At 44.6% G+C, this 22,675-nt stretch overlaps 1 protein-coding gene across 1 annotated transcript in view; it reads right to left on the bottom strand.

Annotated features, from left to right (window-relative positions):
- The window catches only part of LOC116390052 (histone-lysine N-methyltransferase 2D), a 41,196-nt gene that overhangs the window by 5,467 nt on the left and 13,054 nt on the right, over nucleotides 1-22,675 (bottom strand). The window contains exons 5-9 of the mRNA XM_031859294.1: nucleotides 19,798-19,950; nucleotides 16,174-16,362; nucleotides 13,526-13,602; nucleotides 12,241-12,346; nucleotides 7,083-7,325 (exon numbers count right to left, since the gene is read on the bottom strand). Of these exons, the coding sequence (XP_031715154.1) occupies nucleotides 7,083-7,325; nucleotides 12,241-12,346; nucleotides 13,526-13,602; nucleotides 16,174-16,362; nucleotides 19,798-19,950 (768 nt within the window). The remainder of the gene's footprint in view (nucleotides 1-7,082; nucleotides 7,326-12,240; nucleotides 12,347-13,525; nucleotides 13,603-16,173; nucleotides 16,363-19,797; nucleotides 19,951-22,675) is intronic.

Here is a 22,675-nt window from a genome sequence, read left to right as displayed (position 1 = left end):
GGGGGGGGGGGGGGAGCAGAGTGGCACTTGGATGCAGAGTCTCTTTTTATAAAGACAGAAAGTGAGATGAATACATGCTGGAAATGAAGCAGCCAAGAGCTAAAGGGACCAGTTATTATTACATCTTATTAGAGCTGGAAAATAAATGGATTAGTCGATCGGCAGAAAATTTATCTGAAACCGTTTTGATAATAATTTAGATAATTTTCTCGAGCAAAGATGGCAAAAAAAGTTCTATACACAGCTCCTCAAATGAGATCATTTGTGTGATTTTCTTTGTTGTAGGTGAAGAAATACAGACTTTCTTTGTGTTTTTCTTTGTTAGAAAGTTGGTTGGACATCTCTCTCTGTTTTCTGTTCTTATATAGAACAAACAATTCATCAAGAAAAGAATTAATTGGGATTAATTCATTCAATTCACATTGAGCCACAGAAATTATCAAAAAAATATGGGTAAAAAATCTCCAAAAGTAAAACTTTTTATGATTTTTTTAATGTTCACAATGGATAAAGACTTTTTTTAAATTAAAAAAACTGCACCGTATTTAACTCAAATGTAATGATGAATGTCTCCAATATAAAAACAATGATTACCCATGAATATTTCAGTAGGCAAATTTGTGAGGGAGAGTGACTTGGGAGAAAAGAGGTGTAGAAAATGGGGTCTTTTAAGCTGCTGCCACTTCAATTTAGGAGATGAGAATGAGTCTACTGAATAATGAATCTATTCATTGGTTTGGAGAAGAAAGAGGAGCAACAGAGTTGATATCAGTCTGGACTTAAACCCCTGGACCTCTGGGGTTTCTCCGCAATAGCAGGAGGGCTGTTTGAATCCGCCATTTATCAGCTTAGGCCTAATCGAAACCAGGCCTTCTCCGGCCTCGTCCTTTCACATGCAAAATGTTACATTCACTTCTAGTCAACTTGACTTGTTAAAGCTCGATTGATCAAAGGAAAAACCTACGGGCCGGCTTCGCGCATCTGTTTGCAAATATCAGTGATGAGAAAAAGGGTCTGCAGGACGAGGAGGATCTGGAGTCACACATGCAGCCTCCGCTCAGCCCGCATGGGACCAGATTTAAAAGCCCTCTCCCTTCTAAAGACACCAACATTCACACAGCGGCTGGATCAGAGGACCGCTCAATTTGCTAAAGTGAAACGGCAGCTTATGCCAGCGAGTGAATGGATCCACCATCTCTCTTCTACAGCGAGGCAGGCTGAGGGTCACTGACCATCAGGAGGAGAGTTAGCCGTGATGACCTGTGGTGGTTTATTATCATCATCACACTCTCTACTAGAACATGCAGGTGATAAATGAGTTACTATCTATGAGTCCACAGGTGGAAGAGCATCTATGCACTTGGGGCTGTTTTCCTGTCTTTGTAGCGGGGACTTTCTTTGTGTTCCAGGCAGACATTAGACATCAGTGGGACCAAAATCCCTCTAAAAGATGCAACATGGAATAAATAATAAAAAAAGGATTTCTCTCAAACTGTTTATGACCATTTGTCAAGATCAAATTATCGGGGCCATCTGCAATTATACTGGAAAGCAATTACCACAAAGAGGTGAAATGGTTGGTTTAGGTAAAATATATCACATAGTCTATTAGATCATAAAACTAGCTATGATAAACTTTTCTATGATATAAACTGTCACTCTGAACGAAGCAGAGTTTGAGGAAGTTCAACCTCAACACCAGCCCTGACCACAGCCTTGCCTGGTCTTGTCTGCACTACAACTCACACACAACACACACACACACACAAACACACACACAGTGGTGCTGGAGGAGGTCGGGGGTCCCTGTCTGAGGGAGCACTCCGTCAGGGAGTCAGCCGGACAAAAGGTGCAGTGGAGTGAGAGATTGAGGGAGGAAGCGAGGGCGGGTGGAGGAGCAGGACAAAGCCGAGGCAGTAAAGCCTCCTGCCTGATAGCCTTATCTGATTCCACTCCAGCGCTTGATGGCTTTTTTTTCACCCTGCCTTTAAAGCGCACAGGTTGTGCCTTTGGTGTGAAGCCTAGCAGAAAATGTTAATCAAGAGAGGGACTGTGTGGAGAAAGGCGAGAGAAAGGGGAGAGTCACTCTGTTGAGGCCATAATCTGTAATGAGACCGAGGCGATTCAGTTGCAATTGAGAGAGGAAGAATGGGGCCATGATGATGATGATGAGCAGGGAGGTTCGCTCTTTCACTGGCGTTTGTTTTTCTGTTTTGTTCCTTTTCTCTTGCAGACTCACTGCTCGCGCACCGGTCTGCGGGCTGCAAACAGCCGCGGGTCACAACTCATTTAACGCACACGTGGGCGCCATTTTCAACGTCTGCAGCTGACAGATGAAAAACACTGGCGACTGCACGTCTGACAACTATTGGTGCTCATCTGTGTATGATTTATAGTTCCTTTTGTGACCTCCACGCTTTTTGTTTTTTTTTGGCTCTGCCTGAAAGCACTTATAGCTGGCATCAAATGTTCCGTTAAGATTCATAACTGCCATTTTAGACTTGAGTTTTGAAAGGTTTGGCTTCTTTTGTTAAATAAAAAAGGGTTTTGTAGAAAAATAACAGCATTTTTCTGCAGTGACATTAGTAAAACTTCCTAAAAAACAATGTATAAATCATCACTTATGATCCACTAGAAGCGTGTGGTGGTCTCTGTATCTGCAGAGACCCTGTCCTCTGCCTGTATTTTTTATTTCCTTCTTATTTTGCTGTGTTCGAGACTCTTCTGGGCGTCTGCAAAGAGCATTTGGGCCCCACACGGGGGTGTAAAACTCAGCCATTAAGCAGAGTGTGCAGCCCGTTCTCATTCCCAGGTCAAACACCGTCGCTTCGTCCCGCCCCTCGGCGTACCGAGGCACAAAGTATGTGGCCCACTTTAGCCTCCGACACAAAACGGCTGAGTTGTTAAATCACTGTGGTTTTTTTAATGTGCGTCTGTGTATTTCCACTGTCAGTGTCTTTGCTACGTGATGCTATATCGAACAGTGACAGACCTCACAGGCAGGCCACAGCACGATGAAGCGTGCTTTTGGCTGCATTCATTCAAAATCCGGCACCTTCCCCCGCACACACACACACACACACACACACGGGTCTATTGTGTTTTTTAACGAGTTCCCTTGTTTGTTGCTCTTTCCCGCTTAATCCCAGACTTTTGTTTCTGCTCCTCATCACACTGTATAAAGTGTCCCATAATTCCTTTAACAAAGGTCACATTCAGCAGTGGAGAGGAGGTGACCCCCTTTCTTTAATAGCAGGAGAATGTCAGAGTGCAACATGCCCCACATATACAGCCCTAAGATATGTGATTAGGAGCGCGAATTTAGAGCAAATAGCATTCACACACACACAGAGATGAACAGAGTCTAAACCGATCTTTGACTGCAGCAAATGAGGAATAGGTTTATGGGATGTTCTGGGTCCGTAAACATGTGATGATGCTGTAAATCTACTGCCCCAACGCGATGAGACAAAGGCATAAAATATGAAGTGTGGTGCTGGAAGATAAGGAGGTAAGAGGACTAAAGCGCCAAAAACCTGTGAACCAGGCCAAGCGTATCATTGCACAGTACAGAATGAGCTATTGTTGTTTTTAAACAGGCTCCGCATCAAACGTAAAGATGGAAATCTTATCTGAAATAGTGTTGCAGGAAAAGCCCAGTAAACCAGCAGGAGGTGCAGGAGAAGTGACTGAGCCGGTCTCCAGACTGATGAAGCTCGTTTCAATATAATTTGTAGCTTTTAAATATGTGATGTATTCAATCACTCTCTCCTCACTTCATCAGGTAGTAAAGTTTATATACTGTCTATTCTTACATGAGTTTAATGCTATGATACAGGTGAGATGTTTGGCATACAGATTTAACTGAGCCGATGAAGATTAAAGGATCAGTAAACTGAGTCGGTTTGAATGAAACTTAAATTATTCCATATTTACTTAATATAGAGCAATCTCAACCATTGTTGACCTGAATTTAATGTAGCTTCCAGCAGGCAGGTAAACACCCGTCAGCTGACAATTTATTTTCTTTCCTGTGAGCATAATAGAAAAGAAAAGAAATCGCAGGGATGAGGTATGCAGGTAATACAGGTACATACCTGTTCAAGCAATTACAATAACCCGTATGTGTTCCCATCAGAGGCCACACTGACCAGCATTGGTTTCTCTTAACCATGACCATGATCTCACCTTTATCCTAACAAAGTAGTTGTAGTTGCCGAAACTTAAGTATTAGACCAGTATGAATATTATTCATATAGAAATTAGGCTATTAAATAACATGTCAATCATCTGGTGTAGCTCAGAGACGGCTAACAATGCTTGTTTGGTGGGAACACTTTTATTTTGTAGCTAGCAAGGTAATAAAAAACAAGCATACAAGCTGGTGGTAAGAAGATAAAATATTGTTTATGTCAGTTGAAGTGCAGTCATAGTAAAAGGGGAAAGGAGTCATTTTTGTATCGGTCAAAGCTTCTTATGTGTGTCCAAGACAATAAAGACCCACAATTATACAAATGCTGAGTACCGACTGGTACATCAATATTCAGAGCGCCTCCCCGGTGTTGTATAAAACAGTCTTTTCAGAGCAGAATCTGGCAACGTGTGCTGGTGTCTCTTGAGTGGGTACTACAATGTAAAAGAGGGTGACAGTATTTGGCAGCATTCTCCCGCAGGCGCTGTTGTTGCTCCATGAACGCTCGACTCCTCCCCCTCACTTTCTCCCAAAACACTGAGCAGCGTGTGTGTGTGTGCGTGTGTGCATTTGTGTAGAAGGGGGCGGTTATAGCTTTGGCAGAAAAACAAACAAAGACAAACGTAGCGGCCACACTCCCGTCTCTGGCTGCACGCCATCGGCCTCACCACAAACCACAAGTTATTGCACATACACACACACACACACACACACACACACACACACACACACACACGCGCGCCTACGCCCCAATCAGCTCCTGCCGCAGATCCACACTGATATGCCCGCCGAGGGTCCAAATCATCTGTCGTATTGCAATACCAGATCTCCAGAGATTACCTCACAAAGGAAAATCATCTGCTCTTATTGCCCTGCCGCTCCTTGACATTGTGCCATTAATAAGGCCATTGTGGAGGGCGCTCTCTGTTTGGACGCCGTATAATAGACTCTTTGACAGATTGACTCTCTCTCCCTCCCGGGCCTATGAATACAGCGGGCATATTCCACGCTGCCGCTCATCAATAGGCGAGCTGTTTGTTTGCCCAGTCATTCTGGACTGATGGTAAATACATAGAGGTATTCCCGACCAAAGGCTGAGCAAACAGGGGTTACATAAAGGCACTGTACCCCCCCGCACACACACACCTCACACTAATGCCCGTAACCTCCCTTCATCTCTCTTTTAAGCGACTGGTCTTTCTTATTCATTCGCTCGACCGTACGTGTCTTTTTAGGCTCATTCACTGTTTGAAAACAACAATTAGGGCCTGAACTCCGCCCACAGGTAGAAGACAGTAATAAAGGCTGCTGCTGCTGCTGGTGGTGGTGGTGGGTGGGGTCAACGCGCGGCTGGCTTCAAGGCCGCCAGGTGTTCCCTATCAACATTGACATTCATCAGAGACCTCAGCCTACAGAGTCCCTCACACAACACATGCTGTCGCTGGTTAACAGGCGCTAGTTGCTGCGGCATGGCAACACAAAGGAGACCACAGCTACTTGACATCAGTGTCACCCCGTTCTCCACACACTCACAGTCTGCTCCGCCTGGGTTGTTCACCACAGTCACATATTATGGGGCCATGAGGCAGGACTGGCCTCCAACATCCAGAAAAAAAATGATAAATTGGCAAATTTCATATGATATCCACCCAAGTCTAACCGTCACCTACACCTAATTATCATCGGATCACCAAAGTCATTACGATTAATCCTCTTGGGAACATGAATATCTTTTTCAAATTCCATGCAATGGTTGTAGAGATATTACAGTCTGAAGTGACGGATACACTGCTGCTACACTCCAACCTTAAACCAAAGCTGTAGCCTGACATCGCTCTGAAAAGCTGTCATATATGCATGAATACAAGGACACACACACACACACACACACACACCAAAGTCCATTCTCCTGTAACACAACAAAAGCTTTCCATTAGTAATAACCTTGCTGCAGGATAGTGAAGCCAGCTGCAGGGTTCTTCATCCTGCTTGATTATCGTCTGAACAAGCCCGTCCAATCAGTCCCTTTCATGGGTGCCAGCCCTCACGGGAGAACTCTGACCTGACTAACCTCCACATAGGGCTGGCCCCTCAGCCTTGACCTTAGGTGTGGATGCTTATTGTCGGACCCGCCAGCCCCAGCACACTCACAAAGGCTTGAATGCCAGAAATTAGGCACTAGAGGAGGGAAACTAGAGAACTCCTGGCTAAACTCCTGTTTGCAAAAAAAAAAAAAAAAAAAGGTACTTCTAAAAAAAATCAAGTGCTGTAATTGAGGGGACATTTTGAGAGTCGAGAGGAGTGTTAGTAAACGCGTTGGGTGTTTGTGTTTTTCCACGCATCGTCTACTAACAGGAGGCAAAGAAGAGTGTTGGCAAGCTGAGATAGATTACACCTTCAAACATGGCTGTGTTGGAAAGCCCTTGATTATAATTTCACACAAAGCATTTTCAACCAGGACACGCGTCTTCTTCATCTATCCATTGAAATGATTCATTCTGACCCAAATCTCCTCGCCTGCTTCAGTACAGCCTCCAGTGGACTCTAAGCCGTTAGATAGTAATCAAATGAATGACCCTCCATATACAGTTTCATTCAAACAGCCTCTGAGGCATCCACAGTGTTTCTCTTTAATTACCTAGACTCCGGCGCCCCGCCAAAGTCTATTTTGTCCAACCACAGTTTCATAATGAACCGAAAATATCTTTACGCCTGTGTGAAAGGAAAACAATGTCCAGAGAATAAGGTCGGGACATTGTCCAGAGTTCAAATAATAAAACGGTTGAAGATGTGTTAAGGGTAATGGGTTTAGTTTTGTTCAGTCTGCCTGAATTTTAAAATGTAGTTTAAAGGGATTAAATAATCTCATTTTCATTCGATTAAAACTCACAGTCCTCGAAGTTGGAGCAACCTTTGTTGCTATTTGGCTGCCGAGGTGTGTCATCTTGCAGTTTGGAAAGCAACTTCAGCACCTTTGTTTTTCTCTCCTCCATCCGTCCGTCCTTCTCTTCAGTTCTGTCGTCAACACTCCCGGGCCTCCTTCCTTCAGCCGAGGACTCGCCTCGGTCCCCCCATCCCGGATAATTGGCCTCCTCCTCCTCCTCCGTGGGGCCCCCTTCCACTCTGCTGGAACCTGGAGCAGAGAGATAGAATATAAAAACACATAAAACAATATCTAGTAGTATTTTGCTTATTGCTCAGCACATGGATTAACTTTTTAAATATAAACAATGTAATCGCCACAGTCCTGAACTAGAAGAAAACACATAATGTATTCATGGTCAACTACGAGGAAGTAGCTACTTGGTAAAAAAAGCACTAAAACCATTTCAGCTCCTTTAATAAACATCACATTGTTCTCCTAAATGCCACAGTCACATCTCCCTTCGGTCCTTTCAGAGTCTCACTGAGGAGCGGACGCTCTCCCTGAAACTTAAACAGCCATCCATTTTGTCACTGACCAGCCAATTAAGAGCCCCATTATCTCTGAATATAAAGTCCACAGAATACACTCCTTGGTGTGGCAGAGCAGAGACAAAGAGCCTCGTCAATGCAGACTCGAGCTTAAGGAGGGCTCCGATTGTCTTTTGCAACAGTTTCCATAAAACGTTTTGGACTCTTTTCTTCACGCTATACTTTTGCAAACGTGATGCTCGCGTTAGTGCATGAGCGATAATTCAAATGGGATACATTTGGAGATGGTTCTATTCATTGGGAGGAGAAAGCTTGACCAGTCGAGCAGCCGACAGGCAGCAGATTCATCAAGCCGTCCAAACGTGGCGGGGTGGATTCATTTATCCCGTCGGTGAGCGCTCAGAGGTCAGCAGCCCAGATTGATGGAGCCGTGTCTCATTTGGCAGGCCGTCTTCCGCCACACTGCACACAATCACACGCTCCCGTCGGCCTCCACGTCCCGCTGAAGTCTCAATGTCACCAAAGCAGACGACGGGATGAGAAAGGTATTCATCTCTGGAGCGCAGGATTCATCATTCCTTCAGGGTTTTTTCATAATGCAGCATAAAGCAAATGCAGTGATGTCATGATGAATGTGATGAGAAGATAATATTTTTCAAAAATCTAAAACTTTTCCTTAAATGCCTCATACATAACATCAGTAGAAATCTGTTTATTTTTCTTTTAGATTAATCTGTTGTTAAATTTTACAATTAAACGATTAATTGTTATTAGAATATACCATAAAATGCTCATTATTGGAGAAGGGTCTGGTATATAATTAACTTATAAAGTTTCATCAAATTAAGCAGCAAATAACTTGTAGTGGTAACGTTAAATGATTACATTAAGCTTTTTGCATTTTTTTCTGTTGTGCTAAAGTTAGGTTGCTAACAACATTAGCGTAGCTAGCTAACATTGTACAACAACTTATTTGCTACTGAACGTTACATTACCTAACTTTATAAGTTCAATTACATCAAAGTATTAAGGGTGCATCTTTTACCTTGGTGTTATTGGTGGAGGTTGTGTTGCATGGACGTGATATACTGTATTAAAAACACACGATTTTCCACCTAAACACACGTGAAAACCTGTGATTTGATGTTTGAGGTTTTTCCTTTATGAATGCTCCTAATGATTAATCAAGTAAAGGATTTGTTGATAACCAATTTCCTGATGATGAACTAATTATTTCACGACTGGTTAAAAGTCCAAACTGTTCCAGTAGTGTACACTCTCTAAAGTAGGTTGAACAACTCACATTATTCAGGATTTGGTTTCCTCCCGTCCAAACCCTGCTATCCTAACCTCCAACACGGACTAATCCGTGAATGCACAGCAGTGATTACTGGTCAGTTCAAGCTGGAAACAAGAGCCCATCTAAAAACACACAGAGCAGGTTACCATACCAACTGCAGCATCTGAACACTGCAGATAGCTGGATTTGGCTGCGAGCGAGCGGCCGAGTCAAATCCCCTAGTTCATCCGGAAAAGGCTGCCGAAGACAATAAACACACACACACACGCCGCCCACCCTTCGTCCGACTCTCTCCAACACACACACAGCGCCTGCCCTTTACCATCCAGCGCACCAGGCCGAGGCAAGAAGGTTGGACTTGTATCTCTTTCTTTGCGTGTTTGAGAAAGGGATGAGCATCAGCGAGACAATCAGCGTGCCGAGGCTATTCACTGATGCCACCCAGAGCTTTCACTCCTCTATCTGCTGACAGAGAATGGCAGAATTTATTATTCATGGGGAGAGGATTTTCCTTTCAGGGCTCCTTTATCGAAGCCTTTCCCAACACGTCAGCCTCTCTATCAGCCCTGACAAGTGCCAATCAAAGAGCTTGAGTCCAGGTTTTTTTGGGGGAAACGCTGGAGGATTTTGGAGACAATAGCCAATGAGTCCACAGTGGCGGTGGCTTAGAGACAATGGTGACATGGCTACACTGTCAGTGTGTGGTCCTCTGGGGGGAAACGATCCTTACACGACTAATCTCTGCTTGCACCATCTCCGTCTTTCTGGAGGCTAATCTGTCCCGTAGCTTCCTCAGCTTTCTGGAACAATTCACCAGGGTCAGTTCAGATTAGTGCTCTTTGTGGCCCTCGCACATCGCTACATTCATTTGGACGCTAACATCTTTAGTAGCAGCTGAATGCTAAACTCTGGAGTGAGCGCGGAGTGACTGGGGCACAGTCATGAAACAATTACGAGGGGAGGGATTATTCTACCTATGAATTCCTGATGAGCAGCAAACAGACAACGGTCCTAACATGAGCCTCACTGGGGAGCATCTTATCGCAGCGTCACTTTCATCTCACAATCGGTCAACTGCTGTCGATCGATCCAGAGACAGGAGGGCAACTCACTGATATGGAACGGGCATCAGAGATTTTACTCATTCAATTTAAAGATGTAAAAGTGTTAAGGGTTACTGAAACCATCACATAATGTCGTCTATGGCTCTGCTAAAGTTTTTAAAAAATGACATTATTCAGGTGCATTATGGGAAATGTAGGATGCAGTGGTTTTGGAGCTTGCCAGGATCTGCTCTTTCCATGTCGACATTCTTATTTTGACACCAGTCTCTTGTGAGTTCCCCAAATGTATGGACGTGTCATTCTAAATTGCTTTTATTGTTTTAGCAAATAGTTGACTTTAACACATCCAGCAGACACGGAGCAAAGCGTGCATTCAGTTTGAGTCGTGTTTCCGTCCACCTGATCAAGGTTGAGTCCCTTATTCACTCTACTTTTGGCTTTGTTTTAGAATACAGCGGCCCGCTGCTGGAAACGTGGTTGTTGAGAGTATTGAGACGGAGTTGTGCATTAAGTTGCAGGCCAGAAAGATTTTGATTGGAGATTGGAAAATTCACAATTATATAATGCAAAGAAAATGAAAAGTTTGTATTGATATATAAATACGTTATATTTTCAACCCATCTTCCCTGAATCTAAATGTTAATCAGCAGTTAGTCATGTGAACTAATCAACTATTCCAGATCCAAATGGTGTCTCCAACCCATTTTCCCCACTGTCTCATATACATTGAGTCATAATGGGGTCATTCCCTCCATTACTCTGGAGCCCCATTTAAAGGGTTTAACTGCTCGCACCTCCAGGGTAACCAAATCTCACCTATCCAGACAAAGACATGCCACACACTGGGCATCTTATAGAGACGGTGTGACCTCAGGAGTGACCCCTCCACGCCCTGCTGATGACCCCCCCCCGCCCCCCCCTTCCTTGTCCCCGTGAGTGTGGCCATGCCTTTGGCCTCCAAAAGGTCAAAGCACAGCCATCACCAAGATCCTCTGGGTGACGTCTTCCTTCACGAGTCCAGTTTGCCTAATTCTTACAGGGTAGTTAAACAGTGACAGCTTTGTCGTGAAATGTGTAAGGAGTTTAAAAAAAGCTGCATTTTAACAATTTCAGACATTGTATTCTATGACGATTGATGCACATTGTATTCCTTTAACAAGCTAATAAAACAATCACTCTTTGAAAAGAAAAGGCTGGTAAATGATATAAAACTCATTCCTAGTTCCAGAGATGACGGGTGTGATCACACAAGAAACTGAGTAACACATTGCACAGCAGAGTCAACAAGTGTCTGTATATATGCCGATACATTACAGGGCCCTAGACCAACTCGGGGGCCCCTGGATCAGTCTTTCATTCACCATTGAGTTCTCCTTTCCATGATAAGAGTGCTTTTGCACCTCCATAAAGTCGGGGGAGTTTAGCGATATAGTGGAAAGTGGCAGCGTGCATGACTCCAAATCTTGACCACAGTATCGGGTGCACAGTAGTGGCAATAAGAACAAAGAATCCATAGGTCCACCTTCCTCCGTCAAAACCAGCAGTGATAAAATAATTAAGCTGAGCAGCCATGTTGAATTAGAAAGACATATCACTGTGTCCTTGGCCTTAACGGTTAGCTGCAGCTTGGCCCTCAGACATATCAATCACTGATATGATGGATGCATTTGTAACATTCTCGAGGAATACTGAATACCACGGACCATTAGCGTGATAGAACAATGACTGATACCGGACGAGGGAGTCACCGGCGAGAGAAAAGAAGCAGTGTGACAGATGTGGTCAGATGAAAACAGGTGAAAAAGAGGGGTGGCCCTCCATTTTTTATGTCGTGACCGTTCCCCAGTCGACCTTTTTCCTGTCTTGCGCTGCCAGATTTCCAGTGTTTGTGGTCCGTACAGTAAGCGCTTCCTCTGAACTGTCCCTCATGAATGTACACAAGCCGGCCACACAGGTGAAGGTGATACTGCCAGCCAGCTGGCCCGAGCAAGGATTAGCGGGCTTAAGTGTACCGGAGGCAAGGGAACGCCAAACACAGCGCTGACAGTGAGGAGACAATGGATCCTCATAAACCAGAGCTGACGGGGACTGAGTGGGCTTTTACCGGATCAGACGCTAATGGTGAAGACGGGCTCTTGTATTGATTGAATATTGTTGTTATAGGCTCTTAAGAGAGAGCGCCAGTTTTAACAGAGAGGAGATATGCCAGAGCGGCACACACAGATAAAGAGAAATAATTATTTTCTGGGTAGGTTTAAGGGATACAGTACCGTGATCGGACACGCAGGGAGAACCGGCTGATCTCAGCATGTTGAGCGATGGACTCGGGTCTATGATCCATGAAGACGGAGACCCAGAACCTCCTTCAGACTGATCCTGCAGGGACACAGAGGACAGAATAACCAAACTTGACCTGTTATTAGTTGCAAAGCCAAGACATCATTCTGGGTGTCCAGGGCTCTAGAGTGCACGTTTATTTTTTTTAAATATAATTTTTAGTCCCGTTCGCCACAGCTCTGATTGACTCTCGATAGCAACGGTGGCTAACGCTCATGGGGGGGAGAGGGGGTCTGTGTGTCGGACTGTTTCTTAACTGTGATGACAAGACTCCAGGAGTTTGATTGGACTTGTATCAAACTTCTCATCCGACTCTCTGCAAGAAAGAATAAGCAGATTTCTCAAAATGTCAAACTATTCCTCTAAAACTTCAGACACTCCTGAGTGTCAATGTTGCAGAACATTGGACGTTTCACTAAACGAAAGCAGCATCTCCTTCTTCCCAACTCCAAACCCACCCCTGGTTTATCACTTTCTCTCCTTTATAAATAATCCAGTGTGTGGATATGTGGTTCGGTGAGGTGCATTATGCAAATGCTCATATGAATCCTGCTCTGAGCGCTCCAGCTCGTCATTGTGGTTTGGCATAATTGCAGGGGGCTTATGAGTCTCATTCATGGTTTTCAGGGGCCCTCTCTCATTCGTCATAAAGGGGAGATTAATCGTAGATCACGTGGAGCACCTGCGTCCATTCCGCTGCAGCCCAGCATGCACAAGCCCTGTTTACCCCCCCTGACCCGTCAACCCTTGTCTGATCCTGGTGCTGGTGCATCCTCTGAAAGAATCCCACCGTGTCGGGCGTTTAGCCAAGCGTACCCCCCTGCGACAGAGCAATGAGCTGGTGTAAAAGCCCGCCTGCTCCGGTACAGTCAGGCCCCCCGCCCCTGCAGCCCGTGACTGATTAACCACACACCTGCTGCACGCCGCGTGCCCTCTGTTATATTGTGTCTCAATTATCAACAACAATTTGGCCCTTCTAACTGGAATGACAGTTATAAATGCATGCCAGTTCAAGTCTGTAAAAAGGGGGTCTTTGTGTAGGCTGGTGACTGTGTGCGCCAGGTTTGGGGTTTTTGTCTGATGGGAGTTGATTGTCGAAGGTCTAGTGTTTGCTCACGACAATGCGCAAGCCTGCTTTTTGGAGGAAAATCTGATAGATGAACGGAGGAGGGGGGTAGAGAGTGAAAGGCGGCGCACCATAGGGGCAGCGGCACTCACCGATTTGTTTTCCTGGACTTTCCCTGCAGAGTCGCACCTTTCAGAGATGCTGCCAGCTGTGAGGGGCCTCAAACCACCTGACAAAACCACACAGGACACAGCGTCAAGCTAAAAGGAGAGGAAGCGATTGTGTGTTTGCAGTCAGCAGGCATGTGCGCCCGAGCATGTGTGTGCATAAGTGTTGGCCTCCGGCACACACTTACCTGCACTTGTCTTTTGTACTTGAGTATGTGTGCACAGATATGAGTAATGTCGTGTATTAGTTCCAATTATGTCTCTTAACCTCTGAGCAAATAATAGCAAAAAAATAGAGCAACAAAACCCTGGTGGAGCACCTGTCTACAGGAGTGTGCCAGGTGCAAACATTGTTCTGGAGACACAGAGAAAGGAAAGACAAGCTTTCAGCAAACTCAGACAGATTTTCTCTTGTAAACATTGGTGGCACAGAAGCAAGGAAAACAAAAGCACATATTTCTCTTTTGCTCTTTTTTCCCCCCACAATTGCATCTTGTGATATCTACGCAGCCGTGCTGATAGATTTGGTTTTATTTGTTCAGGTTTTGAGATATCTGCAGCTATGTCAAAAACAATGGAGCTCAATGCAATTTCAATGGTGCTGCTAACTCAGACTCAGACTCGTTCAGGAGAAAGTGGTGCCAATGAAAATTGTTCACAGTTGAGGTCTGTGGATTATCCTGAGTGAAGCTACGGTCACATATACTTGAAACAAATTAGCTTGCACTGAGTGTCATCCGATCAAGTCTAAAGACGATAGTGTGCATCTGTTGTGAATGACCACACAACAGAAGGCAGAGCAAAGAGCTGCCGACATAGAGCGGGAAGAGACATGATAACTCGGGAGAGGGTGCATCAGACGCTGTTCGTTCAAAGCATACCGGCACCTTTTGCCTTCAGTGCAACAAACGTGTCACTGTAAGAGAATCAGGTATCAACTGATGGCACATCACTGAAACAAGGATTTCAGTATTTCACTGTTTCTATTGGTCAAACAATAACACATGTGCAGGTCAGAGTTGAAGAAAGATCAACTATGACCTGTGAGATTGCACCAAAATGGAACACTATTTTCTTTCACACTGGTTTTAATTGATGTGGCCGAGCCGATATTTGCAGAGATTGTTGCTTAAAAGTGTCAGAATGCCTCAACCTGTCAAACAGCATCTGAACCCCCCCCCCCCCTGCACACCTTTCCGATGACAGAATCGTGGGGGCATTGGGGTGTGTCGTATTGGGATAGAGACAACAATCTCAGCGACATATATCTCCATACCTGGACAAATAAACCCTAAACTATCTGCCTACCACTAAAGTTAAGTGAAAGATGTTCTTTTATAATTAGCTGAACTGAATCTTTAAACGTCGGCAGTGTTTATCTCTCGCCCCGAAGCGTTATCAGACTATAAACAACAGGCGCTAGACTGAATGGCTTCTCTGCACACCCTCGTCTCAGTTTCTTATCCATTGCTATGCATGCAGTGCTTAGTGTCTCCAGCTATCTTAGTCGGACTTTCCCGGTTAATGATCCACTCTAGCGGTTTGATCTTTACTAATATGGCACGTCCTGATACCCCTATAAACCTTTTCCTCTGACAGGAGGGGGGGGGAAAGCAGTTAAGCACTCGCAGCGGCATGCCTGGGAGAAGATGAGAGGCGGTATCACAGCTCATTAAAATAAAAGCCGCTCGAGCGCCATAAAGGCATCGCTGACTCTCAAGGCCGACCACGGACGGAGAAAACACACCTACAGCGATGTGTTTCCCCCGCTGATTGGTCATGTGTGTTTTAACCTCACACACGCACACACACACACACCTGTTTGACTGCTCCCTGTTATTAAAGTGACGGTTTTTGCTTATCTAACGATCTCATTCAAACTGTCAGAAAGATTTAGTCAGAGCAGGAGGCTTATAAAGTATAAGCCTCCTGCTCTGACTAAATACTGAGATTGCTTGTCAGCCACAATGGGCATTAAAAATACACTCACAATAATCAACAACAATCACAAGCAATGATTTCACATGACCACAAATCACAGATGCTTAATAACAGATCATTTTTGATTATATTAATAATTAAGAAGTTTCAAAAGTTAGAAAGGGAACTTGATGTTGACTAATTGGAGCGGGAACTTCCTCTTTTGGCTGCTGGCATTAATAAGCTGCATCTGGATGTTTTGGCTGGATTGTGTTTGATCCTGGTATTAAACTGTGTTGATGTGGCCTTCCCTCAATATTTCTATCGACATCACTTTCTCTCAATTTATATTAAGTCTTCAAATTTGACAGCAAACCCTTCGTCTTACTGAGGAAATGGATATTGGTTTGCATGGAGATGTTTTATTATCAGAGTTGTTAAATGTGTAATGGGAAATGTGTTGATTTTATTTTGATAAAAATATATTTCTGGTTTTCCGCAGGTCGAATGCGCCTAAAAAAATCGAGTTAGTGGACCTTGAATTAGGTTTCCAATGAATTTTCACAGTCAAAATTGTGGCTTTTAGTGTTATATTGTATTTCTTTTATTGTGTTTTGGTGGAATTTATTGCTGGATTTGATACTTGATCACTTTTCAGAGAAAATGGGCTTTCATTTAAACATTATTACTGCTCTAAATATATCTATGTATACCTCCTGGATCGTACTGCATCATGAAATCAGACCAGTCCGGCACCGGTGAGAGCTCCTCTTCCGGACCGAATAGACTCGGCATGGTCTCGGGCTGCGGTCGGTCCAGGAGGAGCAGGTGAACCCGGGACAGGGAGCCCAGATTCCCGGAGTCACAGCCCACTGTCAGCGCCGCCAGGCCGGGAGACAGCTCTGCAGGGGGAGACAACGAAGTCTGAAATAAGAAAAAAACATCCCGCGGCGCTGCAGCACATAACGAATACCGATGTGACTTCTGTCAAACGGGTTTGCTTTTGTGTAGGTGAATAATTTTGGTATCTAAACAGACCACGGATGGGTCTGCAAAGCAGCTGCTAACAATAAGCAGACAAACAACTTATCACATCTTATATTCAGACATAAAATCCATCCATCCATTTTCTGCCACTTATCCGGGGCCGCAAGGTAGACGAGACATCCAGCTCCCCAGCAACGTCTTCCAGCTCCTGCTGGGGGAGACGGGGGAGATATAGAGCGTGTTCTGGGTCTACACAAGTGTCTCCTGCCAGTTGGATGCATCGGAAGGCATCCTGATCAACTTAACTGGCTTCTTCTCTCTTTTCTTCTACTCCGAACTAACTCCACATGTCTGAGCTCCTTCCACCCTACAGAGGAAACTCATTTTGCACTAAATAAAAAGATTAGGGATCACCAAATTTAATGCAATTCATCCAGAGAGGGAACATGGATGTGTGTACCAAATCCCATGGCAAGATATCTGAAACCACAAATATCAACCTTATGGAGGAGAATTCAGAGGATCACCAAAGTCAAGAGGATTCAGCCTCTTGGTATCATAAATGTCTGTGCAAAAATCCATTTAAAAGATATTTCAGTTCAGACTGACCGACCAAATGACAAACAGATATTTGCATCCCTAGAGAAAATGCATGGTTAAAAAGGTGAAATAAAACACTTGAAGCAATTATGAAAATGTAAACGTGTTTTTCAAAGTACAACAAGTCCTGTGTTAAAAGGAAGAACATCATCAACCGTTGACCTTTGAAGATAATTACACCCAATGACTTGTTGAACTGGATTATGAATATACTGTAAACTACACTGCCTTCTTTACACGGAGCCCAAAAACACCCCCACCCCAGAGCAACTCCCCCCCCCTCTCCTCCTCCCTCAGGCTGCAAAGTTCTCATCGTCACACCCAATTAAAAGCGGATCAGTGACAGTGTGGCTCGGGGCCCATGCAAATCTCCAGCCCACGCTGGCTGGGTGTGGAGCTGCCATTCCTCTCCGAGGGGATTTCACACAACACGCTCTGCTACAGGTACCCCACTAAACACACACACACACACACACACACACACACACATGCACTCTCTCTCTCTCTCTCTCTCTCTCTCTCTCCTGTAAGTGTTTTCCGTTGGGACGTCTCACATGTGTCCGTCTGTGTGCTGACGTTTGGTAAAGTAATCCCCTCAGGTACGAAAAAAAGGAACTGTTGCCTCGGCTGATAAATTAAGGAGTCGTTGAGAGGAAATCCCTGGGATAACCGAGAGCGTGACATAACGTGGCGGGACACACTTTCAGTTAGGCCGGGGTATTAGTCCATCATTAGCCAAAAGTAGCCGCACGAAAGACACTCACAGTGGTAGATAACAAATGAGTAATCTCGTGATTAAGGTGTTGGACGCACTGGTTACCACCCAGTCAGAGTGAGAAAGACAGCAGACATACTTCTTATTTAAATGCTTTATACTTTGGCCAGATTAAGTTTGGGGAAAAAAGGAAAGTCATTGAGTTAAATACCTGCAGTCTCATTATAGGAAGAAATCCTGACTACTTGTCCGATCATGGCTGAGTCCTATCCGTTCTCAGAGCTCCTATCTTATCTTAACTTGAGAAATCCGGACTATAACTGTGAATAAGATTCTTCAATCAGCACTCGTCCTGTCATGCCCGTATCTCTTCTCCTTGTGTGCACGACCCCTGGCAGAGTCCTGCCTCCTCGTAGGCCTCTCCAGAACATGACGTAGTACGTCGATCAAATTCAAAATGAATCGTCGTGGCACTTGATATACCCGTTAATACATGGACCAGCAGATTTAAAGCGCCATTATCGGGTTTGAGTAGCCTTTCAATCATTACAGTTCGGTGATCATATTGTTCCCCATCTTCAATGTCATTGCCATAAAGACCGAGCATCAAAGCTGCTTCCAGTTCTGTCAGTTATTTTGAATTTAAGATTAGGACGGTTCTGTAATAACTAGATTCTTATAGAAAGATAAATGCATTTATAGGAAATATGTTTCTGTAATACAACAACTCTAAATGTCATCCTAAACGGAGATAAGATTTCAGACTCATGACCTTTCTGTAAAGAGGCCTCAGAGCTGTGAAATACAAGTCACACATCCTCAAAATCAAATTGTTTAAAAGTCAAATCTTTCAGGGTTCTGGACGCAGCATTTGAATCCTGACAAAGCTGTGTTAATTTGGGCTGCGCATACAAATGATTTAGTGCCTATTCCTTTCTGTACGCACAGGCTGGGCCTGGGTCCCCACATGTATTAGCCCCTCTGTGATTGAGGCTGATAACATATCTCTATTTGTACAATAAAAATCCTGCTCAGTGGAGCTTTAAATCTGCCCCATTCTATACAAATGTAAATGGTGCTTCATGTCAGTCTCTGATAAAAATCAGTCTGGAGCATTAGCTCACGTTGGGCTTGAGCCCCGAGCTGATTTTTATCACGCTGCGGTCACTATGGCAGCGGTCAAACTGATCCTTCCACATCCTCGGGGCAAAGGCCGTCAGGGTCAGATGGAGGTTCGGGTCAAACAAGCAGGTTAAACACCTTGTCGGGGATTAGAGGGCTATGAGGGAGGTGGAGGAAGTCTTCATTGGCTAATGTCTCTCTCAGCAGCTCACTGAACCACCTCCAGGACACACACACACACACATTTACACATGGTATCTATCACAGGCATGCACACACACACACACACACACACACACACACATACACACACACACACACACATCACATTTACTCTGCTTTTGTTGGGCAACATTTGCTGACACAAAAGACCTGACACGGTGAGCGCTCAGATAAGCCCATCCCCATCTGTAACAAGGCCGAAGTCACAGAGGAAGGAGAGCATGTCTAATGTCTAATTGAGACGTAACTGGGAGCCAGAGAGAGATGGAAACAAACAAACAAACAAACAAACATTGAGCACAACACGATGGTGGCAGTTACAGCTTCTGGTTCCCTCGTCTCGAAATCAATGGGTCTTTGGTTAGATCCCTGAAAATTGAAATGTTGTCTGTTGGTCGGACAAAACAAGCTATTTTAAGATGTTACTCTCGTGTGCACTTTGAAACCATGGGACCTTTTCTTCATTTTGTGACATTTCATAGACAAAATAATTGATCAAATAATGGAAAATGATGTTCACCATGAACATCATCATAGTGTACCGTGTTAGCATGCTAACGTTTGCTAATTAGGACCAAACTAGACTACGAGCAAAGCACAGCTGAGGCTGCTGGGAATGTCATTCACTTTTCAGGTATTCGGTTATATACCAAAGTATTGGACACATTAAAATTGTGTGTGTGTAGGGTACCTCTGTCGGGTGAAGGGCGACCGGATGAGTCCGATAGCTGGTCCAGAGACGGACAGGAAGGGGACCGAGGGGCGATGGCATCCAGTTCATCAAACACGTGGGACTGACTGCAGCTGAGCTCTGAGTAGCGTGATGCTGCGGTGCCACAGCGTCCTGCAAGCAGCACAGAGTGGGTGTGTTGGGTTATGATGATGAGGATTAGATGTTACTTTAATGACACACGTGGGCACAGTGGGTTGATTCATTAGGAAATAATAGTAAACAGATGAAAGGTGTATAAACAATAAACAACTCCATGAGCCTGCTGCAAAAGGGTCAATTAAGGAACGTCACATTATCTTCATTTAGGATGATTAAATCTTGATTAAAAATGTTAAACTATTCCTGTAAGAGAAAACGAGATGGCTTTGTTTATTTCAAAGACTTTTGCTTATGCCATTGGCAGATTTGTTTTGGTTTATTAATGGAATAATTTGTTTAGCAACACACTTAAAGCAAAAGAACATAAGAACAATAATAATTTTCTTAATATTTTTTGAATCGAATGGCATTTCATCCGCTTGTTTTGATTTCAGTAAATCTCAGGGGTGTGGATTGGATTGATAACTGTTGAGATGAAAATAAATAAAGAACACCAGAGGAGCCGACGGCTAAAGGAAAGCTCCCGGAGGACATTTTCTTGTGCAGCTATCGGACCATGAATCTTGGCTGGATGTTGTTGTGGGTTTAGTTAGAGCCTGTCCCTTCCAGGTTTTACACTCTGACAGGTGGAAAACTCCCAACACGAGCCGGGACCTCCATGAGTGAAGCCCCTCGGGCCCGAGTACGGCGTTACAGTTTGACCTCTGTGGCGAAAGTGTTCTCATCTCACCTTCAATAAACAAACACGGGACAAAAAACGCTTCCTTTAAGATTTAACTACCAAAGACCTCACTTAAAGGAATGGTGAAAAAAATCACTAATTACTTATCTCCTCTCAAACCATCAAAACAAAAGTGTTTCGCTCTGGTTTAGGAATCAGAGGATTAGCGGGAGAAACAGTTTCACCGGGTGGTGTGTTTTGTCGTCGTCCTGAAAGAGGCTTGTCGAGGCTTTTCTCACATTAGAAATGCAGAACAGCTTGGCCCCGGACAAAAGGATAATATATACGGAGGCTCTAAAAGGAAAAAGGCTAACTCAGCTCCTTGGTGTCTGCCCACATGGACAAGTTTAAATGTACACATGGAGCCACACTCACACAGTCAAGTATGTGAACAACCACACGCACACATCGCTGCACTATTGTGCACTTGAGCAGCGCGGCGCTCCGCTCAGAGAGACAATGGAGGGACTTGACTTGACACTTCAAAGCATATTGCTGCTGTCAACTCAGCTGTCATTCTCAGCAGACGCGGAGGGCTGCACTGAGTCAGGGTGAGTTTTTCGGGGAGGTTAAAGGTGGCGGTGTGAGGGGGTGAGGGGGGGGTGTCAGTGAGTTTGATAAGAGTAAGAGGCAGACAAGGCCTTCTCTGTGTGCCTGCGGCCCTCTTTTCCCGGTCACAGTGCCGGTGGTATAAGAGCTCAGAGTGGAGAGGCCAGGGCAGGACAGGACAGTGCCCCGCTTCATTGTCAAGGACAGTTACACTCTGGAGATGTTGCTCAAAATGGGTCAGCTCAGGGTCACGCTGTGGATGGTAGGGGGTCTGAAAAAACATGCTGGGGGTCAGAAAGGGCTGACGGAGATGAGAAGTCTCCCATCAGTTGGATACACTATGTATACCTCACATGGTTGAATGTAATCTGCTGCTGCAGAAACTCATCTACCACTAAAAACCACCACATTTTTCTCCCACATACTTTTCCAAGGAAGCACTTATAACCCTCTACAAAACGTCTTAAAGATTATCTCATCATTTTGGGCGAGACAAGAAAAAACAAGACTAAAGGAAAGAAATCTGTTCCTGAAGCAATTTCAATGTGCAAGTGATGAGAGACAAAATCTACACTCCTCATCCTGTGCAAAAAGGGACCCAAGGGAGTGTCGAATTTGGTGCAATTTGGGCGTTCAATATTAATAAACTTAAAATAAAAAGGCGAAAGCGCTGTGTGCAGCAGTGAGGGCGGGGCTTCAGGCCTCTAGGGACTGAGTCAATCATCCACACGCCTTTACAGCTCACTTTTAATGCTGGATGCTGCATATACTAACGTTACAGCCAAACTCTTAGATGCAACAACACTGCACGCAGAAGTACAGGGAAAAAACAAAGTGACTGTCACAGTTGACAGACCAACTGTCTGGTTCAACTCTACATGTTGTAGCTGTGCACAAATTCCTGTGCGATGCTGGACTTCTACTGACATTTCTGGTGTTCTCACTTTTGGTTTAACCTCCAAATAAAGTGCTTTAGATGATCAGGATGAACTGTCCTGTGGTTGTTGTGTTTCTTTCCCTGTCAGACTTCACAGTAGCAGCGTTGTCATCTTAATAATTAGAAGTGACGGACAAAACTATGAAAGTAGACCCAAGTTACAATAAACCAGAATTATCCTTTACGCTTTACACGCTGCCACATTGAAGCCGCATTGAGCTTGAGTTGCCTCCATCTGCAGTGAAATAAATGAACCAGTGACACTCGCTCTGTGTCTGCCGTGAAGAGAACAGCGTGCTCCGATACAGCATGGGCCCCCCCGCAGTACAGCACCACACAGGGAACAGTAGATGTCTCTGATAGAAAAGAGAAAATCCCTACACAATTTCCACATTGTTTGCTTTCTTTCATAAAGTTCCAGGAGGAGTCAGATGTCAGTGGCCCCGTCCTTTATCCCCATTGGGAACGGTAAATTAGCGTCCGCAGGAAAGCTGCGGAGGTATTCTATTGTGGCGTGCCTCCTCAGTGTT

Source organism: Anarrhichthys ocellatus, unplaced genomic scaffold (genome assembly GCF_004355925.1).
Source record: "Anarrhichthys ocellatus isolate YVR2014 unplaced genomic scaffold, GSC_Weel_1.0 scaffold21, whole genome shotgun sequence".
Lineage (NCBI taxonomy): Eukaryota > Metazoa > Chordata > Actinopteri > Perciformes > Anarhichadidae > Anarrhichthys > Anarrhichthys ocellatus.
Note: the sequence above shows the minus strand (reverse complement) of the source record. Positions and strands in the feature narration are given on the sequence as shown.